Source organism: Triplophysa dalaica, chromosome 10, assembly GCF_015846415.1.
Source record: "Triplophysa dalaica isolate WHDGS20190420 chromosome 10, ASM1584641v1, whole genome shotgun sequence".
In the NCBI taxonomy this organism is placed as follows: domain Eukaryota; kingdom Metazoa; phylum Chordata; class Actinopteri; order Cypriniformes; family Nemacheilidae; genus Triplophysa; species Triplophysa dalaica.
The window spans coordinates 2,791,223-2,812,010 of NC_079551.1; the positions used below are offsets into that span (position 1 = coordinate 2,791,223).

At 36.8% G+C, this 20,788-nt stretch overlaps 2 protein-coding genes across 3 annotated transcripts; both read right to left on the bottom strand.

The window, feature by feature from the left end:
* Nucleotides 1-15: 15 nt before the first annotated feature.
* LOC130430383 (uncharacterized) lies at nucleotides 16-3,179 on the bottom strand. The gene is made up of 5 exons (XM_056759474.1): nucleotides 2,630-3,179; nucleotides 2,186-2,389; nucleotides 1,364-1,693; nucleotides 772-1,074; nucleotides 16-488 (listed from the first exon to the last, which is right to left on the bottom strand). Exons 2-5 carry the CDS (start codon nucleotides 2,232-2,234, stop codon nucleotides 352-354), a joined length of 819 nt encoding a protein of 272 aa, XP_056615452.1. The 5' UTR covers nucleotides 2,235-2,389; nucleotides 2,630-3,179; the 3' UTR covers nucleotides 16-351.
* A 904-nt stretch (nucleotides 3,180-4,083) lies between these two features.
* LOC130429585 (carcinoembryonic antigen-related cell adhesion molecule 1-like) lies at nucleotides 4,084-14,442 on the bottom strand. Of its 2 annotated transcripts, none has more exons than XM_056758233.1 (5): nucleotides 13,959-14,442; nucleotides 12,296-12,607; nucleotides 9,636-9,959; nucleotides 8,881-9,042; nucleotides 4,084-6,102 (listed from the first exon to the last, which is right to left on the bottom strand). In XM_056758233.1, the coding sequence occupies exons 1-5, from the start codon at nucleotides 13,981-13,983 to the stop codon at nucleotides 6,023-6,025; spliced, it is 903 nt and encodes a 300-aa protein (XP_056614211.1). In that variant the 5' UTR covers nucleotides 13,984-14,442; the 3' UTR covers nucleotides 4,084-6,022. The 2 variants fall into 2 exon arrangements, with proteins under 2 accessions (XP_056614211.1, XP_056614210.1); XM_056758232.1 differs by lacking the exon at nucleotides 13,959-14,442 and adding an exon at nucleotides 13,458-13,811.
* Nucleotides 14,443-20,788: the final 6,346 nt, after the last annotated feature.

Here is a 20,788-nt window from a genome sequence, read left to right on the forward strand (position 1 = left end):
AGCACCATCTGTTTTTATGCTTCTTTATTTTCACCTTGTATTATATTTATTGACATTTAGCTGACAGCAGAACACATACTCCAACTCTGTAGGAAAGCCAAATCCCTTTCATGCATGTCATGCTTCGCCACTAGAGAGCGCATGTCACTTTAAAAAAACGATTTCAAACCACACAGGTAATAATAATTGGCTATTACTAGAAAGTTAAAGTATTTTTACACCGTGTATGTACGTACACTTGTTGTTGGACACTCCATAAACCAAAGTAGGACCTTGAAAATCACAAAATCTTTACTCTTTAATAAAGGGGAATGCTCTACAAGATGGATGTGAGATTAATGCACAATATCATCAGTGATGATCTGATAATGAAGTCTGAATTCTGTTAGATCTGACTTCATACACCAGAACAGCAACAGTAGCCAAACCCACCACAGCAGACATGACCAACTGGATCACACATTCTGGACCATTACAGCTTCTACAATCTGAGGGAATAAAATAACGAAATTCAGGACATTATGTTTTAAAAAGGCCACCGTTTACCCACCATTTTACTGGTTTGAATTAAAACACTTATTCAGTCTCGAAAATATTGATTTCTTCTGCAGTGTTTAGTCACATGATTGGCTCATACTTGTAAATTGAGCCGCTTATGCAAAATGGCCATTAAAATGTACATACTTTCAGAGATTCATGTGCAAGCCAACAATCCAATCCTCTTCAAACATAATCAGAGCTCAGTAAATAAACACACACAGTGTGACTCACCTGAACACGGATGACAGATGTCAGTGATGTTGAGATTTGTTCTTGAGATTTGAGTCTGGTTTGTGATAAGATTGTTCAACACACAGCTGTAAGAATCCTCAGGACACTCCACATAGAGATGAAGAGAGATGCTTCTGATGTTACTGCCTTCAGACACACTGATGCTGGACAATAAACTCTTTCCTTTGTACCAGGAGAGACTCACATGTGTCACATCCATCACTGAACATGACAACACACATTTTGACACTGAAGATGAGTTTTGTGCACAGTAACTAGTGAGGACAGGAATGGACAGACGAGCTGAAAATAACGTTTAAAAAGAAACATGAAAAATCACATCCAAATATTAATATAAAGCATGAACCTTGTAGATAACCTGTATACAGTATATGACATGTATATAAAGCAATGTCTCAAAATAATGAAAAACAAAAATAATATTGTAAGGTTTGCGGGTTAAAAACAAATGAACTGCATGCATTGTCTCTTAAACATATAGCATTTATATTGAGAGTATAAGGACAATTAATGAGTATTATATTAGGACAAAAAATATTAAAACTCAAATTTGTCATAGGAAATATCTCACCATAGACAGTAACACTGAATGTGTATGAGGTCTTTTGTTTGCTGATGACGGTGATGTTATAAAGTCCAGAGTCTTCAGTTTTGGCGTTTTTGATGGTGAGAGATCCAGTCTGATCGTCCACCTGCAGTCTGTCTCCGAACATCCCATCATGAACAGTATCATATATTGAGACTCTATTGGCATCTCTATCGAGTTTAGCTATGAGTGACTCTTGAGAGCCATATTTCCACACTATCAGATCATCTGTCTGTTTGTCAGTAGGATCAGTGTGTAGAGTAACAGAATCTCCCTCCATCACTGACACTGACTTCACTTCATCTGTAAACACACCTGAAGAAAGTGTTCAGAAGTCAACATCTAGCAAACTAATACATTGGAAGCTTGCATACTTTTCTATTTGTTTTTAGTTTGAAATTATTTTTGATTATATAACTTTACTACGTGGAGCCACTTGACACTTTTGTATGTAAATCCGACAAATCATTTTTTTGAGTGAATGTTGTTTTGAACCTAATTCATTGAGGCTCTAGATGAAGTTCAGAAGAAATTCTGATGTTTAAAAAACAGTTATATTGACCACTGAGAATCTTAGTTTCAAATTTCTCTCCATTTAATACATTTACAGTATGAATCATTGATCAATAACCCAATGCACTACATCTGCTCATGATATTACATTATAAAGCCAAATCTAAAGAATATCTCCTTTTAAAGATCTTGATTTAAATTGGATCTGGGAATATACTGTGCACTATTGCTCTGCACAAATGTCTACCATAAACCATAAAAATCATAAAATAAAGATGAGTTTGTTCAACTTACCACCCCGACAGCAGAAGCAAAGTGACAGAAAAACGAACATGAAAAACATCTTTAACGGTTCAGGGCTCTGAAAAAGTGTCACTTTATTTTACGGAGCTAAGCTCAATGTCTACAGTAAAGTTGTGTGCTGGTTGTGTTAAGCTGTTTGACTTCCGTTAGATTTAGCCACAGAATGAGCCCACCTCCATCCATACGACACGTGCCCTAGACCATGAAAGCAGTCATAAACAATAAAGAAAATAATCGGAGTAAATAAATACATGTAAAAAGACTGTACACATATAGCCGTGCCAGTAAGAGTCTGCATGCGTGTTATCATTGAATCTGTTTATTAAGTCTTCTGTATGAACTTCACATGAAGGTCGGTCAAGAGTCTACTATGGGTATGAATACACAGTGACAAGATGCAGTAGGAAATGATGGGGAATAAATACACAAACTTACTAAAGGGTTCTTATTTCTTGTTTGTACGTCCTCATCTTGTTTCTTTGTGTCTTATCTCCTCCTCCTGAGGATGTGAAGGATACACCTGTGATGATGGGGAATAAATACACAAACTTACTAAAGGGTTCTTATTTCTTGTTTGTACATCCTCATCTTGTTTCTTTGTGTCTTATCTCCTCCTCCTGAGGATGTGAAGGATACACCTGTGTATCCTCGCTTAGGACTTCTCAAGTAGTACTTTGCAATGTGAGGAAGACCTGGAAACACTAAAGGTCAAAACAACAGAGAAAAAACTTGCTCTCTTGCCCGTTTTAACACCTCCATCGCATTCACAAGTGCAGTTCAACAACATTTACTGTGCATGAAAGCTTTCAAATTATAAAAACACAATATTTCTCTAAACCCACATGACACTAGGTTTCATTTCTGGGTTACGATGTGGAAAGAATTGTGGTTTTGTTCTGCTGGTGAACATGAGACGTGTCTTTGTGCTGATCTATTGGTGCCTGTTTGTGGTAAATGACCATGTGTGCATGTCAGAGGTGTGAAAGGTGATTGTGTTTCTAACATGTGGTTCTTTTGCTGTCTTTGTATTATCTTTAACTCCACACAAAAACAGCTTTAATAAGGTATATAATGCATCTGATGTCATTTTTAAAATACAATCAAACAGTGATATTTTCAGCTCACACTGTATGAATGATATATCATATCAAGTAAAATTGACCTTGTAATGCACTGGAAGTCACTTAAAAGCATGCCAAATTCATTTAAATACAAATGTAATGACTTGATCTGGCAAGCAATGCTTATTTAATGAGATATTCGATTAAAAATTATTTATAGGAGTTACTTTTTCATCTTTAAGTCATATTCTTGTCGTCTTCACATGTTTACTGCAGTTTAGCAGAATCTTCCTGGGCTTACACAACTTGAGGGTCTGTCAGATGTGTCTAATCTTTAGAAAATCACTATAATTGGAAGTCTTTAAATATTATAACAACAGCATTAAAATATACAGTATTAAACTGAGGTCACGATGTAATCAGTGAATTCACTTTGACTTTTGCACCATCTGGTGTCCAAAACTACAATTTGTTCCCTACTTCAAAATAAGACCGATGAAGGCAATAAAGGTTGTACAAGAAGCTATTATCAAATTATAAAATTAGCCAAAGGTTCTGGTTTGAATCTGTTGTTATCATGCAAATAATCTTTTAAATAAAGAAATTGAGTTCAAACTCTGCATGATTTTACTCAATCTTCATACACAATGAATTTTAATCACATGTGTGTTTAATAACTACTTAAATGTATAGAATAATTAAAAATTAAGCCGCTTTGGATAGAAGTGTCTGCCAAAATGCATAAATGTAAACTACAGGTTAAAAATGTATCTCAATATAACAGATGACGATTAAATCATTCTAGTGTGAAGTCAATAAGAACGAGAATTAAAACAAGTCTTTTATTTATTACAATTCAAATTAGCAATACAGTATAAGCACTACATCATCTAGAACTCGTAACTCAGAGAAGTGCAAACAGAGATGAAGAGATTTAATTTTAAGAAATTCAATTGTATATTTTTCTGGTTAAATTCAATAGCAGGATTGAATAAAGAGCTTTAAAGCTGTTCATGCTGTACACTAATAAATTGACAGTAAACACAGAGAATTTTGTATAATATACTATAAAGATGTTTATCAGAATTAAATCCAAATAAAAACAAATCTGCATTCAGATCTAACATTTACGATTTTAACAAAGCAATTGTGGCTAGATAGAACCAAAAACAAGAGTTTAAAATAAAAAATTATAAAATACATATTAACATAGTAAATCTTTGCTGGACAGTGTCTAGAGACAAGGGGATTGGATCGTTTCACTCCTGGCTTAGAGGATTATCAATTAGCAGATGCCAAGCCACGCCCATAGCAACCGCACACATTAGCTTAGCAACCATTTAGCTCGCTAATGAGCCAACATGCCAATTGTGTTAACAACGTGTTAGTAACATGATCATGTCATCATCATCATCTTGACATCCCGCCAAAAGAGTGGTGATTGATGATCAGCTTAACTTCACAGATCAAGTTGCCAGCACTGCCTGGTCCTGTAGATTCATCCTCTACAATATTAGGAAAATTAGGCCCTTCTTATCAGAGCATGCTACGCAAGTCCAAGTACAGGCTCTTGTACTGTCCAGACTGGACTACTGCAATGCGCCAGTGGGTGGACTTCCAACTTGCACATCCTAAAGTCTAAAGATGATCCAGAATGCCGCGGCAAGAGTTTTCTTTAATGAACCGAAGAGAGCACACGTCACTCCTCTATTCATTGAGCTACATTAGCTCCCTATAGTCGCTCGCATCAAATTCAAGACCCTGCACCTGGCCTACAAGACCACCAGTGGTTCGGCACCCCCTAATCTTCACTCGCTAATACAGAGAGATGTACCCGCCAGATCCCTACGCTCTGCAAACAAACGGCGTCTTGTAGTGCCATCCAATAAAGGTAAAATAATCTCTCTCACACACCTTCTTCGGATGGGTTCCATCTCTGTGGAATGATCTGCAGATTCTGCAGCCATCTTTAAGAAATGTCTGAAAACACATCTTTTCTGACAACACCTCACTGATTAGCTCTGACTTCCATTTCCTCTCTACTCTTTATAAAAAAAAAAACTCTAACTTAGCTCTGTATACTGTGTTAGGTTATATGAGACCAGTCTTCTTTGCACTTATGCTTTTGTTGTCCTTATGCTGTACCAATTGCTTTCATTGCTTACCCCACCTGTAGGTCGCTTTGGATAAAAGCGTCTGCTAAATGACTAAATGTAAGAAAATCTTTGTAATTTTTACATTCAACTTATGCATTCTGCCAAACTCCAAGAAGAAGTTGCGTTGCCTGAGAACATTTTATAAATCACGACCCCCTCATTCTACGACAAAGAAACTCGATTCACAAGAACGGCAGATTCCGATTCAAAATGGCAAAGTTTGCCGTAAAATAGGCTAGTTTACAGGTATGGTCTCAAACCCCATTTTCAGCAAGAAAGGCACCAATTGCCTTTCTAAATATCACAGATAGTGATCAACCGCTATTGCCCGAGAGCTACGACTCTTCTTTTCCTTTGGGCTGCTCTCCTTGAGATCTGCTCTTGGATTTGCCCTTATGTCATGCTCTTCATCTTTAACTGAACTCTGGGCCACTAGGCCATCCCTCCAGACCCTTGCATCTTCACTATTCTGTCCCATCTCTCAAGTAATGTGTCATACATTTAGACAAAGTTCATTGCATTGTTTCCCAATACATTGGAACCTCCCTTACATTCTCAACAGCAAACATACATCAATTTTGAACTTCTTGATGTGTGTGATGTTGATCATGTCACACTGGAGGCACATCCCCATTACTGAGGACTATATTCAAAGGCACACTTGTCTCCCTCATCTCTTCTCTGTTGGGATCTGAAAGAAAAAGAGACAACAAAAAATTCTGTATTTTTTTTAAAAAATCTGCAGTATTCAGAAGAATACTTTTACATGTGTTAAACAATCAACGTTTACAATGGCGATTACATTTCCCTCCTACAATGGTTTTTTTTATTTGTTTTTTTAACTGATTTAGTAAAAAACTTATACTGAGCTTATTGTTTCTATTATTTGAAGCCACTCTTTGGTACTTTCCCCCGAATTAAAGTCCCCATAAAGCCTTTAGAATTCTCTGTAAACTGCATTAAACAGCAGATTTGGTTCTGCTCCTCGTGTAACAAAAGGGAAGAGTCAGAGAAGCGTTGTAATGGAGTAGATTTGTTTATAGCATCATAAATAAAAACCAAATAAAAGAGCTTGTGAGAATATATTCTGTTGTTGAATTTTGTGTGTATTAATGTCACTTTTCATAATTTTGCCAACAGATAATTTTTTGTTCACTCTTGTTAATCAACAGAAAAATTCAGATTTCTGAACTTCTCTGCGGTTAGTTTCATTTTAAACATCTCAAATATTCACAAATATGGCAGTGTCTCTCAATCAGCTCCCTAGCTCCCAAAGTCTTGAATAAGTATACTATGTACACGGGTCCGGGCACTGGTAAGGTCTCTGGCTCACTTCATTGGGTCACATTTCACTTATTTTCCTGTGATGTGGCTGCTTACACGCGTCGTGAAATCAATAACAGGCAAAACTGACAGCTCTCTGGCTTTATTTTTTTAAATAATGGTTGAAACACATGAGAAACATGCATCATTATGCGTCCAATGCGCATGACTTTAAATAATGTAGAAGCGAATGTATTAAGAGCATCTTTTTGTGTCCAGGATGTGCATGAGCGAGTTTGGAGACTTTTATACTGTGATAGTTTTATGTAATAAACAGATATGTTAAACATTTTGTAAGTATCTCTGCTTTATGGGAGCACATTTTTTGTTTTGTATGTTTTATGTAGTTTAATACAGCACTTAATAACATTTAAAAAAATCATACTTTTCTCCTTTTAAAAGTAAAAATACTTTAGTAAAGGAAAGTGGTTGACTTTTTGACTTTGATCAAGAAAAACAGTGCTAGTATCGGATCAGGATCGACCGATACGCAGAATTCAGGTATCGGCAAGGAAAAAGTAGTATCGGTGCAGCCCTACTTCCAACACTGTACAATCATGTGTTTTATAAACTCCCTTCTCACTCTCGCCAACCTCGTCCTCTTTCTAACCCACAAGCTGAACCTTGTTACACATGAGTTTTAACTTTAAGCTCTGAACTATTGTTAAAAGCTCTCTAATCATTCTGCAAATCATACAAAATGTTTTACATCACGCTAAATACGATTTATTTAGTCGCTATTGATAGAAGCCAAACGTGTATCAAAGCAGGTTTTATGAAGAATAATCACTAAAAGCCTTCAGTTCTCGCGGGTTGTTTGAGATATTCACGCGCCCAGACAGTCAGATTCACAAAATACTACACAGAGTTTTCTATCGCTCCTACTTACTCTTAAATGGACAAAAAATTGCATCAAAATTCCCATATTAACAAGAAACATCGTAAAGGTATTCAGTTTTGTGAGCAAAACCAGCAGTATAATAAAGATCTCAGTTTAAAATGTTCATCAAACAACAAAGGACGGGCCCAAAAACACAAAAGGAATTGTGTTCTCTTGTAGAAGTTGTTCATAACAGATAAAGGAAAAAGGTAGCTTTAAAAAAAGATGTGCTTGAAACATGGTAAAGTGTTGAAAGAGAGTTTACATATGCTAAAAAAAAAAACACATTTATTAATGTATTAAATACATTTCAATGAAGTTTTAGTGATTATTTTTTCTTACCTCACCCCACGACTCTGGTTCTATCAAAGTTAGGGTCTGGTGTCAGCAACTAAATAACTTGGAAGCACCAGTGCCACCTCTCTCAAGTGTTACACTAGAGCCGTGTATAATGTTTTAACAATTTCACTGCTTTCTAGTCAAATGCATTATTGTGTTAAGAACGAGCATCACGGCACGCAGCATGAGCTTCATTCATTTTAAACACGTGCAACAGATTTATAGTTATCGCTTTGCATTACAAACACATCATGTGCGTGTCGAATCAACGTTAGTTTAAATTTGAAACGGTTGAAGTTAAAGACTACACCCTGTGATGAACGCTAAACGTGCCGAGATGGAGGAAGAGAGATCGCGCAATAAAACTTTTTGTCTTTCAATATGATCCATCCATGGGTGATGCGCATTTCCGCACTGTGGGGTGCACACGATCCATGTGGATCACACATCATTCGCATCATATAAGATGTGTTGGATTTGTATTATCAGAGCTTTCAGACTTTCGTTCACGTGAGGGCAAATGTCTCAATCAACGGCTCAGTCAGCATTAAAGTGGCACCGAAATGAGACATTAAAAAAAATCTGTGTTTTAAACCGGTCAAGTTACCAGATATGTAGGTAGGTTTCGGTCCCTAACCCTTCTGAACAAGGAAGCTGATTGAAACATCCTTTACTTTAACAAACGCTATTAATTACACATCGGCTTTGACACATTAACAATGGAGTTATTATGCAATTAATTGAAAGCCCCAGTATAAATGTGACAGCTTTTTTCTGTATACATCAGTATAATGCTGTCTGATGACACAACATGCACAAAACATTTAAATCGTGAATTAAAACAATCATGTACACATTCAATCTCCACTGCAGCACAATAAAGTTGATGATTTCACTCTTGTTGTATCAGCTGTACATGATTCTTACCCGGACGTCTCATTTTACGGTGACGGTAGATCACAACACCAGCAGCAGCAGCAGCAGTCAGGATCAGAAGAGAAATACATATTCCTGCTATCACACCTGGAGACAGACCTGTGGAGGATCTAACAGCTTCACCATCACCATTGTTGAATCCTTCACTTGCTTCTGTAATGAGTAATGACAGTTATTAATATTAATAATGAATTTATCAGTCAGATGATAAACATCAGAATTCATTATATGATTTGATAAAAACTGAACACACAGGAAGAAATTTGGAAGAATGTCAGATCTCAACAGCAATAGTAGGGAAAATAAATACTATGGGAGTCAATGGGGGATGAGATCTGACATTCTTCCAGATAGTTTCCTGTGTGTTGAGCTGAACAAAGACATGTATACAGGTTTGGCACAATCTGAGAGTAAATGATGACAGGATTTTCATTTTTGGGTGAACTATCACTTTAAGATTGTGTCTTAATAACTGGTCTCACTGACTAGCAGTTAGTTAGGATTAATCAGTCTAACTTTTCATATTTCAATTAAACCAATCTACCTCTTTATGTAACAGACTTAAAGAAGTTAAGAACACTTATTAGATGACTAACTTCTAAGACTAGTCTAAGCAGTGAATGCAACCGGCCCCAGACTGTGAGAAGCTTTCAGTGAAACAAATACTGATTAACGGCATCTTTAATATTATTTATTATCTAAATTAAGATGAAAAGACTTTAATTATATTGAAGAGATCTCCTCACCTGAGTCAGCGAAACTGAATGTCTTGTGTACAGTGTGTGTGTTGCTGCCGATGGTGACATCTGCTTCATACTGTCCAGAGTCTTCATTCTTCATGTGTGTGATGATGAGATCTCCAGTCTGATCATCCAGCTTCAGTCTGTCTCTGAATCTCTCTTCAATAAAAGGTGTTGAGATCTTTCTATTCTCTGTAATGATTTCAGCTACAGGAGAGTTGTTGTGTTTGATCTTCCAGTGTATCTTCTCATTTCTCTGTTCTTCAGTAACATCAATGTGTAGAGAGACAGAATCTCTCTCTTTCACTATCTTCACTTTAGGAGACAAACCTGCAGAACAAACAAGAACAGAGTTAGTAAAACTCTACAGGAGAGCATAAAGAACAGATGTTGTAATAACTTTCATGTGACTGAGAGACGGATGGTCAGCATTAAATCAATACAGATGTACACATACACTGACTAAACCAAATATAAAGGATGTCAAAGATACAAACACACATCACTCATCTAAACATTAAAGTGTAAAGAAAATTCAATGGATCATTTTGCACCCAATTGAGAAAGCATTTTTGTAATAAGAAAAAAAACACTTGCCCTATTTATCTAAGTATTACTGTTGTAGTGGGCAGAACAAGATAGAACTCTTGTGGTAGAAATCACAGGATTATGCAAAATTATTATTCTGACTGAAATTGGCCAAGTTATATTCCTTTAACTATTTTTGATTAAATAGTAGACCAATAGCGTTTTAAGAGGATATGCTTTAAAACACTTTAATATTGCCAGTTTGCACACTTTAAAAGCTATTTTTAATCTAAGAAAAGAAATATACTTACCTTGACAAATAATCAACCATCTACATAACTTTTCAGTGCATGTTTTTATTTATCTTATAGACCAAACAATGTTTTCTGAAACTAATAATAATTAACAGGGGGAAAATAAATATGTAACAGCACCACAATTAAAAACAAAAAAGTGCCTTTTGTGCAAAAGTGAGTGCTTTGAATTTTTCTGCCTTTTCTACATGAATTATTTCTTATTCTACAAAGATATTCTTAAATGTCATGGACACATTTGTTGGTACCCTTAGAAAAGATAAAACATCATTGGATTCTAGTGATATTTCAAAGTAATGAGTTTCTTCAATTAGTATCACACATGTATCCAATCTTGTCGTCAGTCATTCAGCCGATTAAAACAGAGAAAATTAGTCACTGTGCTGTTTGGTATCATTGTGTGCACCACACTGAAGGTCCATAGAATTGTATCCAAACTCCCTGGTTGTGGCCGCAAGAGTAAAATGAACCCCAGATTGAACAGAAAGATAGTGCCAATGGTAGAAAAAGAACCGAGGATAACTGCTGAAGAGATACAAGCTGAACTTTAAGGTGAAGGTACGTCAGTTTCTGATCACATCATCCGTCACTTTTTGAGCAATGGAAGAAGACCCATGAGCCAGGAGGACTCCACTTTTGAAAGAAAAACAAAAAAGCCAGACTGGAATTTTCTAAAATTGATATTAACAAGTCACAATCCTTCTGGGAGAATGTCGTTTGAACAGATGAGTCAAAACTGGAGCTGTTTGGTAAGTCACATCAGCTCTGTGTTCACAGACGAAGAAAATCAAGCTTTCAAAGAAGTGAACACCATACCTCCAGTTAAACACTGAGGAGACTCGGTTATGTTGTGGGGCTGCAATGCAGCATCTGGCACAGTGTGCCTTGAATCTGTGCAGGTCACAATGAAATCTAAAGACTATCAAGGAGCGAAACGTACTGACCAGTGTCAGAAAGCTCAGTCTCAGTCATGGGTCCTTTGGACAGGATAATGACCCAAAACACACCGCTAATATCACCCAAGGATGGATAAGAACAAAACAATGGACTATTCTAAAGTGGCCTTCTGTGAGTCCTGATCTGAATCCTATGGAAAGAACTGAAACTTGCAGTCTGGAGAAGGCACCCATCAAGCCTGAGACAGCAGGAGCAGTCTGCTCAGGAAGAGTGGGCCAAACCGCCTGTTAACATGTGCAAAAAACGTTTGCTTGGTCTTAACAATTGCTTATACTGTGTATCTGATGTGAATAAAACACATCCGTCAAATTATAAGTCAAAGCACTGAATGTTCTAATAACACTGGTGTGATTGTATGTGTCAAAGGGTTAAAATGATGAAAAGTTAATTTTAGACATTAAGGACAGAGGGGAACCCTGCAGTTGACAGAAATCCTTCGTACCGATGGAGAACTTTAATCCATGGATGATGTTGACATGACAGATTTCATGTATTTGTCATAATAGGGGCAATCGTGGCCTAATGGTTAAAAAAAAGTAGGACTCGTGAACAGAAGATTGCCGGTTCAATCCTAAGGGCCGGCGGGTAACGATTGCTCACTAATCACTGGATGGGTTAAATGCAGAGTTCACATTTCGGGTATGGGTCACCATACCTGACGAATCGGTCACTTTCACTTTACTTTTACTTCAATTCATAATCTCAACTGTACTGATGTGATCATTTCACCACAGAATGTTTGACATTTCTACCATCAGACAATAACATTAACAGCACAAATGTCTGTTATTTCACACTGTAATTGTTCAGGATGTTGAATGATTTTGTTAAGAAAACGATAATTAAAGTAAATCTTGTGATACTCACTGACACTGAAATTCTTTGTTGTGCTCTTGTTGTTAATGATCTCTAGTTGATAAAGTCCAATGAGGTCAGATGTGATGTTTGTGATGGTGAGATCTCCAGTCTGATTGTTCATCTTCAGTCTGTCAGTAAATCTCTCATCAGAGTCAAAAACTGGATCTCTGTTGTTGGCCGCTCTGTTGATTTTAGCTATGCGATGGTCTTTAAACCTCCACACGATCTGCTCATCTGTCTGTAGTTCAGTAAGATGAGTGTGTAGAGTAACAGATCCTCCATCATTCACTGACACTCTCTCAGTCTCATCACCAAACACACCTGAAGACACAAACACTGAGAGATTAAACACTGTCTTGTAAAAGACTTGACCAGTAAATCTCATGTTTTCTGCAACGATCTAAAAGCAAGGTCTGCTGTCGCTTACTCTGTTTGTTGTGAAAGGTGAATAAATTATGTGTGTGTGTGTGTATTTTTTTTAGATTAGATTCAACTTTATTGTCATTACACATATACAAGTACAGTGTAACGAAATGTAGTTTAGGTCTAACCAGAAGTGCAATTAGCAAGTGCAGATATACAGTGTAAATAAATACAGAATACAATATTAGGGAAATACTATTCAATGGGCATGTACTATGAAAATACTTTACAGAAGGAATGTTCTATGACCGTATGACAGTCGGTATGTACCATGAACAATATAAACAGAAGGATATATACTGTGAACATTAATGTACAGGTGGTTATGAACAGATAACAATATAGACTATACAATAGTGCAAGTGACTTTAGTGTGCATTACTTTTACCCTATTCACTTTTCAAAAGTATTCACTTTTACCCTAATTACCCTAATAACAGAACAGCAATCACGACAATTCTGAACATTGTCCATTTAAGAAACATGCTTTGTGTTATATATACATGCACTATAGGCTATAAAATGTACATAAGAACATTATATTATAAAATGATATGTTTATAATGTACAGAGTAACCTTACAGTCCTACAGCAGGTCACCATATCTCATGATGCGCGGTAACAGGCACAAAAACCTTACCCGGGTAACAGAAAGTTTTGTAAGAAATATTATGTTTTCTGCTACAGTCGACATTAAATATGAATAAGTTTACTCGGTTAGTAGGAAAGTTGTGGAACATGAACTTACCGTAGATGAATAAAGAGATGATAAAGAGTAAAGAGATCGTCTTCATGTCGTTGTTGAGTTTATACAAATTATCAGTAAAGTCATTCGAGAGTTCACGGTGAGCGAAAAAATCAAAAACACTAAGCACGTAACGTTACACACAAACCAATATATACCGATGGATATGATCTGACGAATTAAGTTAAATATTGTAATTCTCTGACAATAAATCCGTGCAAATTAATTTTCTTATGCTGCTTAGTAGCCGTTTGACGAATGTTCTCTATCCGAAGCAGTAACTGTGCGGCACTGTGGTGCGCTCAGTACTTAGTACGACGAGGAAGCAGAAAGTTGCAGCCAGTCAGGTCACTTCCTGAATCTCGCTGCGATGTTGGACTGCAAACGTCAGCAATGGAAGAGATCGCGATCAGGTTTTTTATCGCGGACGAAGCAGATGCAATTGAAATATATAACACTAGCCACGAAGCCAAAGTTTGAAATCATAATACATAATGAACTTACCTACACACCTGGGTCCGTGTATCATTCGATCATTCCGTTCATGGTAAATTTACAGGAAAAAGTCGTTCTCAAGAGTAGCTTACGCAATAACCGAGCCTAGCAGATGTTACATATGGGGAGGAACTCCTCATACATCCGGTTGGTTTGCAGGCGGAACTATTGATAAATACTTCAATAGGTCGCTGCAGAACAGAAAGGGAGTTTCCCAAGTGTAGCGACAGAGCTTTCAAACCGGAAAATGGTTTTTTTCAACCATCTACTCAAAATGTACGGAAGCCCCAACGTATCAATAGTGAGGTGTATGGTTCTGCTGTTCAGCATTAGCCATATCTTCAACGTATTGTATTTCTTTCGCGTTTTTCTCGTGAACTATTTTATTTTGTCTTGATCACAAAAACAACTTAAGATGCTTAAGGACGCGTTTACGCGAACTCTTCAGTACGGTGGCCCTCCAAGATCAAGGTTCCTCAACTCTGTAATACTAATTATACCCAACTGATAATTGTCTATTTTTATATCACTTTTGTGTAAATTATTTTTCGTTATGCTGTATTCAGCACATATTTTGTAGATTCAATATAGATATACATGCATAGTTTTACACTCCATCTTATTTTTATTCTATTATTTTTATATAAAGATAACCATTGTATTGTTATGGACTCGGTGTGCTGCTGTTTTTGTGCAATAGATGCTTATTTCACCATGTCAAATGTATTGTATGTTCAGATATACTTCACAATAAAGCTCTGATTCTATTTTATAGAGAATGTGGTGGACAACATGCATCTCAGAATCTTTTGTCAAGCACAAAATTGAAAAACATAGTTGTGAATGAAATGATTTTATATTATACATTGAAAAGTTGTATTTAATAATGTAAAAAAGTTAATTAGTTCTGTATATTGCCATTCTAATATTTTATGTAGGCACCTGTAAGCAGATATTATTATTACTTGTATTATTATTACTAATAATGTCTTTCAGCTAGAATTTTGTATAAATCTGGGCCTTGACCTGAATCGGCAGTCTTTACGTTACTCTTAAATAGCAAAAATCTCCACCTTTTGAAAATAGTATTTTATAATCCACAACGTGAAATACTTTTTTCTTTTTCATGTATTTTCAGGCGTTCTTTTATGTCGTGTCGTTTGTAAACAGTATTTCGATTTATTTCAGTCTTTGACCCACTAAAAAGTTAATTTATTATTAGTTTATGCTGTTGTTATAGACTATGCATTACAATACATTATATTTAATATAGTGTAAACCATTGTAAAATTCATGAATAACTATATACAGTGGGTACAGAAACAAACTGTGTATAGTTATGTATATAGTTTATTGTAACCTTGGCCAAATCTGTGCATTGCCACAATTCTGTCTATGAGCTCTTCAAGCAGTTCCTTTGACCTCATGATTCTCATTTGCTCTGACATGCACTGTGAGCTGTAAAGTCCCTTAATCCCAGCTGCCTGCAATTGGGTTCTGTCCTTGTGAATCACCACACAGCAGCACAAGCTTATTTATATAAATTAAACTGTGTTACTTCTCAGACCTGTCTGTTTTCAAAATATAGGCTTTGCCTTTGCAAATTCTCGTTTTTGTTTCGTTCAAGTGATTTTCACAAAATACTACGATGAACACAATCACAGACATTACATAGATGACTTTAATTTCAACATAGACCTTTTGTAAATTACTGGTGACCCTTTGGAGGCTAAAACGGATGTTTATGAGAAATGTTTCAGTATAGTCGTCATGTTTAAGTAGCCTACACATACGTTTTAAAGAACAGTCTAAAGGCTACTTTTGATTATACATCTTTAAACATAATATGCGAATCAATGAAAAGGTAAAAATGACAGAAAATATCTCAAAATAATATTGTTAAGTCTTAGAAATATATATTTACATTCACATTTATGCATTTGGCAGATGCTTTTTTACGAAAGCAACTTGCATTGCATTATCCTATACATTTGTTTCTAAGTATGTGCAATCACCTGGGATCGAACCCACAACCTTGAAGTTGTTAGCCCCATGCTCTCACCACTGAGCTGATAGATCGAACTATGAGATATGGCTTGTAGTTCTTATAGATCTAAACTTTGAGTCCAGTTTCACTAGATCTCTCCCCGTCAGGAGAGACAAATCAGAGACAATTTTTCACTGTCCGGTAGTTCACTTTCGTTACTCTGTCTACTTCTGGTATGTACTACATGCTAACTGTGATGCTAAACTCTGACACATGCGAAACTCATGTTGAAGTCATTCACTATGTGTAAAACAAATGTAAATTACATTCAACCCGATTAATTGTCTTACGTTAAAACTATGGTCATTTCACTGAGGTAAAATGATATTCAACACGATTTCAAAAACAATCCAAACTATAAAAAATGAATAAATCAACCAATATTTGTGATGTATATCTGATTGAGTTCTTTAATAACACAAACAAGGCCAAATACATATACATATTCAGAGTAGAATTCCCTCTACAAGATTTTTAACTTTTTATTGAAGTGGCAGGTAAAATCAAGCCACTTCTTTTAGTACTACAGACCAAAGATAAATAAAAGTTATTTACATTTCCGAAAAAAAAATAAAGCAATGATAGTTTCATAAACAGAACCCGACAAGAATAAAGTGGAAGTATTTTATTGTTATCTTAAGTTTAGTTATATTTTATTATTTATACTTATTTTCAGTCACAGAGTTCTTGAATTTAAGAGTTATTTGGGCAAGAGAAGATTCTGTAATTTAATGCAGGTTGTAAAACTGTATTGAGGGAAACTGTAATGTTCAATAATTTCGGAATCGGCAGGTTTCACTTATAATAAAATCATAAATCGGAATCGTCAAAGAAAATTGCAATAGTTTCATCTCTAAAGATTACTGTATCAAAAAATTACATTATTATGAACCTTGAGATGGAGACCAACGAATACTCATATCAGCATAAGACACAATACAACTACAAACGAGGTTCAACAACAGGATAGTATAGGAACAAATAATACGAGTAGAAGTGAATAATAAAATATATGAATGAATACATATTATAGATGAATATTGTAATAAATGGGATGAATGAAAAAGAATAATAAAATGAAATTAAACAAGAAACAAATGGTTCTATCCAGATCTATCAGAGCTACAGGAAATATTTATCCCGAACAGCTTATATTTGATTAAACTGCTTCATTTTTTAATTGCCATCCTGCACCTCTTTAAGCAGAAGTCCATAAGGGCGGATGGAGCTCTCCACTATTTCTCTCTCTCCCTCATCAGATGTCCCCTCAGGGATGGGAACCAACCAATAGTCCTCTTTTACGGTGATATTCCGCTTCTCGGGGTTGATTCTATTCTGAATGACGACTTCGTAAGTCTTTCCATTTGTTTTAGATTTAAATTTACATTTTGCGGTTTCAGCGTACTCGCCTGCCACTTGTATTTTTGGAGTTGAATAAATTCCTCTTCCGTAATAGTTAATGGAGCCGACCTTGTAGTGGGTTTTGACTATGCCCTTAGCTCCTTTCAAACTGTACACGTGCTTAAAATAATAATGATATTCTCATAAAATATGTTTCCCAATTGCTAAATACAATACACAGATTTACAACTGTGCACAAATATTCTCAAGATATTCTCAAACATTCTCAAGTTTATCGTGGAATGTAAATATGCAAATCGTCACTCATGTGTGAATCGCCTTGAATTTGTGTGTGTGTGATTTGAGACTCTCTCGGCAGTGCTGTCCCTATCACTTGAGTTGTCAGATTCAACCTTACCATTCAAACAATCAGAATCGTGGAGGGCATAGAACTCAAGGAGCAATAGTATTAGCATTAAAGGCTTGTTTGTACAGCTTCGCTTTTCCACTCTCTGAGCTGTGATGTTGTATTAAAACATTATGAGATTAAAACATGACTCCTTAAAACTACATAACCATCGCTGCCAGTGGCTAGCTTGTATCCTCTGACAATTGCTTCACCCCACATTTGATCTTGGTCTTAATATTAGTGTATCTTACTATCGCTACCTATCACTTTCATTGCTGAATTATTTATAACTATATTCTAAACCTATATTAATCGAAACATAATGCCACTAGCATAGTATTAGAGTGTTAGCTTGCTTTCTATTTACACAGTGGAATATCATCTCCCCCTATTTGTCTTGTGTGCTAACTGTTTCTCTTTTTTAAGCGTATATACTAAGACTCATCAAGCAACCTTGGTAAGTTAGGATTGCACTTCATACCCGGTGAGTCATGACTTCCATTCCTATTGTTGTTACTTTCACCTCATGTCGTATGTTTAGCTTAGCCTTCTCTGTCAGCGGCGAGGGTTTTACATGTGATAAATGCAGGGAAGTAGTTAGGCTGACGGAGAAGATCTTAGAATTAGTCTTGCATCCAATCTTTATTTGAGGCCTATATCGAATCTACCTTTTATATCAAAAGTTTAAAAAAAAGTAATTTCAACTCAATTATGCTCCTTCCTCCAAAGGAATGACATTAATGAAGAATTCCAGTCTGGATTTCGAGCATGTCACAGTACAGAGACTGCTTTGATCAGAGTTACAAATTATCTGCTTTTTGCGTCTGACTGTGGCCGTATTTTGTTATTGGTGCTGCTAGACCTTAGTGCTGCATTGGACACCATTGATCACAGCACACTCCTACATAGACTCGAAAAGTACATTAACGGAAAAGCATTGAAATGGTCCAAGTCTTATTTATCCAACCGTTTTCAATTTGTAGCAAAAAACAATGAGGTGTCCCGCAAATCGCAAGTCCAGTATGGTGTACCACAGGGCTCAATCTTAGGGCCTCTGCTCTTCTCATTAAACATGCTACCTGTAGGAGATAAGATCAACCGGAACCAGGAACACATCCAACAACAACTGATGTACTTGTTGCCTTAAGACAGTACTCTACACTCAACCAGTCTTGTCTCTTTGTTACAAGGTTACCGCAGGATGCAGTTCATGCCCAGACCTGATGGCAGAGTGGAGAATGGGAAGCGGTGACCTGAAAAGAGCTGAGATGATAGAACTGGATAAAGGACACGGCGACTTGACACAATTTCACTACAAAATTTCATATGTTATTAGATTGTTAATGATAATCTTAAATCTATAATTTACCTTATTAGTGAGTTTATTTATTTTTTATTTAGCCTTGTTCTAGAAAGCACTGTTGAGCTTGTGCAGAGGCAGCAGCTTTTGCCAGAGGGGAACTGGAATCCACTAGTTGGGCCTGGGTTCTCTCAAGGTTTTTTTTCTCGATTGGAGTTTTGGGCTCCTCGCCACCGATTGCATACTGTTTTGAACTATTTGTCTGGCCGGGGGGGCTGATTTAGAATTCAGAAGTTTTACATAATTAATATTGCATATAGGAATATATAGTCCGTATAATATTTGACCTGTTGTTCTCTCTCCTTTATCTTAAATGTGTGCTTTCACTGTGCGTGTGTGTAAGTACATTTACATTTAGTCATTTAGCAGACGCTTTTATCCAAAGCGACTTACAGGTGGGGTAGGCAATAGAAGCAATTGGGACAGCATAAGTACAACAAAAGCAAAAGTGCTATCAAAAAAAAGAGGACTTGTCTCATATAACCTAACACAGTATACAGAACCATTCATTCATTCATTCAATTTTTTTTAAAGAGTAGAGAAGAAAATAGAGTTAGAACAGATCAGTCATATGTTGACGGAAGAGATGTGTTTTCAGACGTTTCTTAAAGATGGCTACAGAATCTGCAGATCTTGTAGCAGTGGGTAGATCATTCCACATAGGTGGAACAGATCCGGAGAAGGTGTGCGAGAGAGATTTTTTACCTTTTTGGGTTGGCACCACAAGACGTTGTCCATTTGCAGAGCGTAGGGATCTGGCAGGTACATATGTCTGCTGTAGCGAGAGAAGATAAGTTGGTGCCGAACCAGTGGTGGTCTTGTAAGCCAGGAGCAGAGTATTGAATTTGATGCGAGCGACTATAGGGAGCCAATGTAGCTTAATGAATAGAGGAGTGACGTGTGCTCTCTTCGGTTCATTAAAGATAACTCTTGCCGCAGCATTCTGGATCATCTGTAGAGGTTTGGTTGTGCAAGCTGGAAGTCCACTCGGTAGCGCATTGCAGTAGTCCAGTCTGGACAGGACCAGAGCCTGTACTAGGACTTGCGTAGCATGCTCTGATAGGAAGGGTCTAATTTTCTTAATATTGTAGAGGATGAATCTACAGGACCGGGCGGTGCTAGCAATTTGATCTGTGAAGTTGAGCTGATCATCGATCACCACTCCCAGGTTTCTTGCCTTTCTGGAAGATGTGATGGTTGATGAGCAGAGTTGAATGGAGAGGCTGTGATGAGTCTTTGTATTGGCCGGGATTGCAAGCAGTTCTGTTTTTGAAAGGTTCAGCTGCAGGTGATGGTCATTCATCCAGAGCGAGATGTCAGCTAGGCAAGCTGAGATGCATGCAGAAACAGTCGGATCGTCTGGGTGAAAAGACAGGTAGAGTTGTGTATCATCCGCATAGCAGTGATAGGAAAAGCCATGTTTCCGGATGCCTAGGGATGACATGTATACCGAGAATAGCAACGGACCAAGCACTGAGCCCTGAGGCACACCTGTGTCGAGATGTTGGGACTCAGACACCTCACCTCTCCAAAAGGACCTACCCGAGAGGTAAGACCTGAACCATTGTAGCACCATTCCGGAGACCCCCATAGTCTTGAGGGTGGACAGGAGAATGTGATGGTTAACGGTGTCAAAGGCGGCAGATAGATCCAGTAGGATGAGAACAGATGAGTTTGAGGAA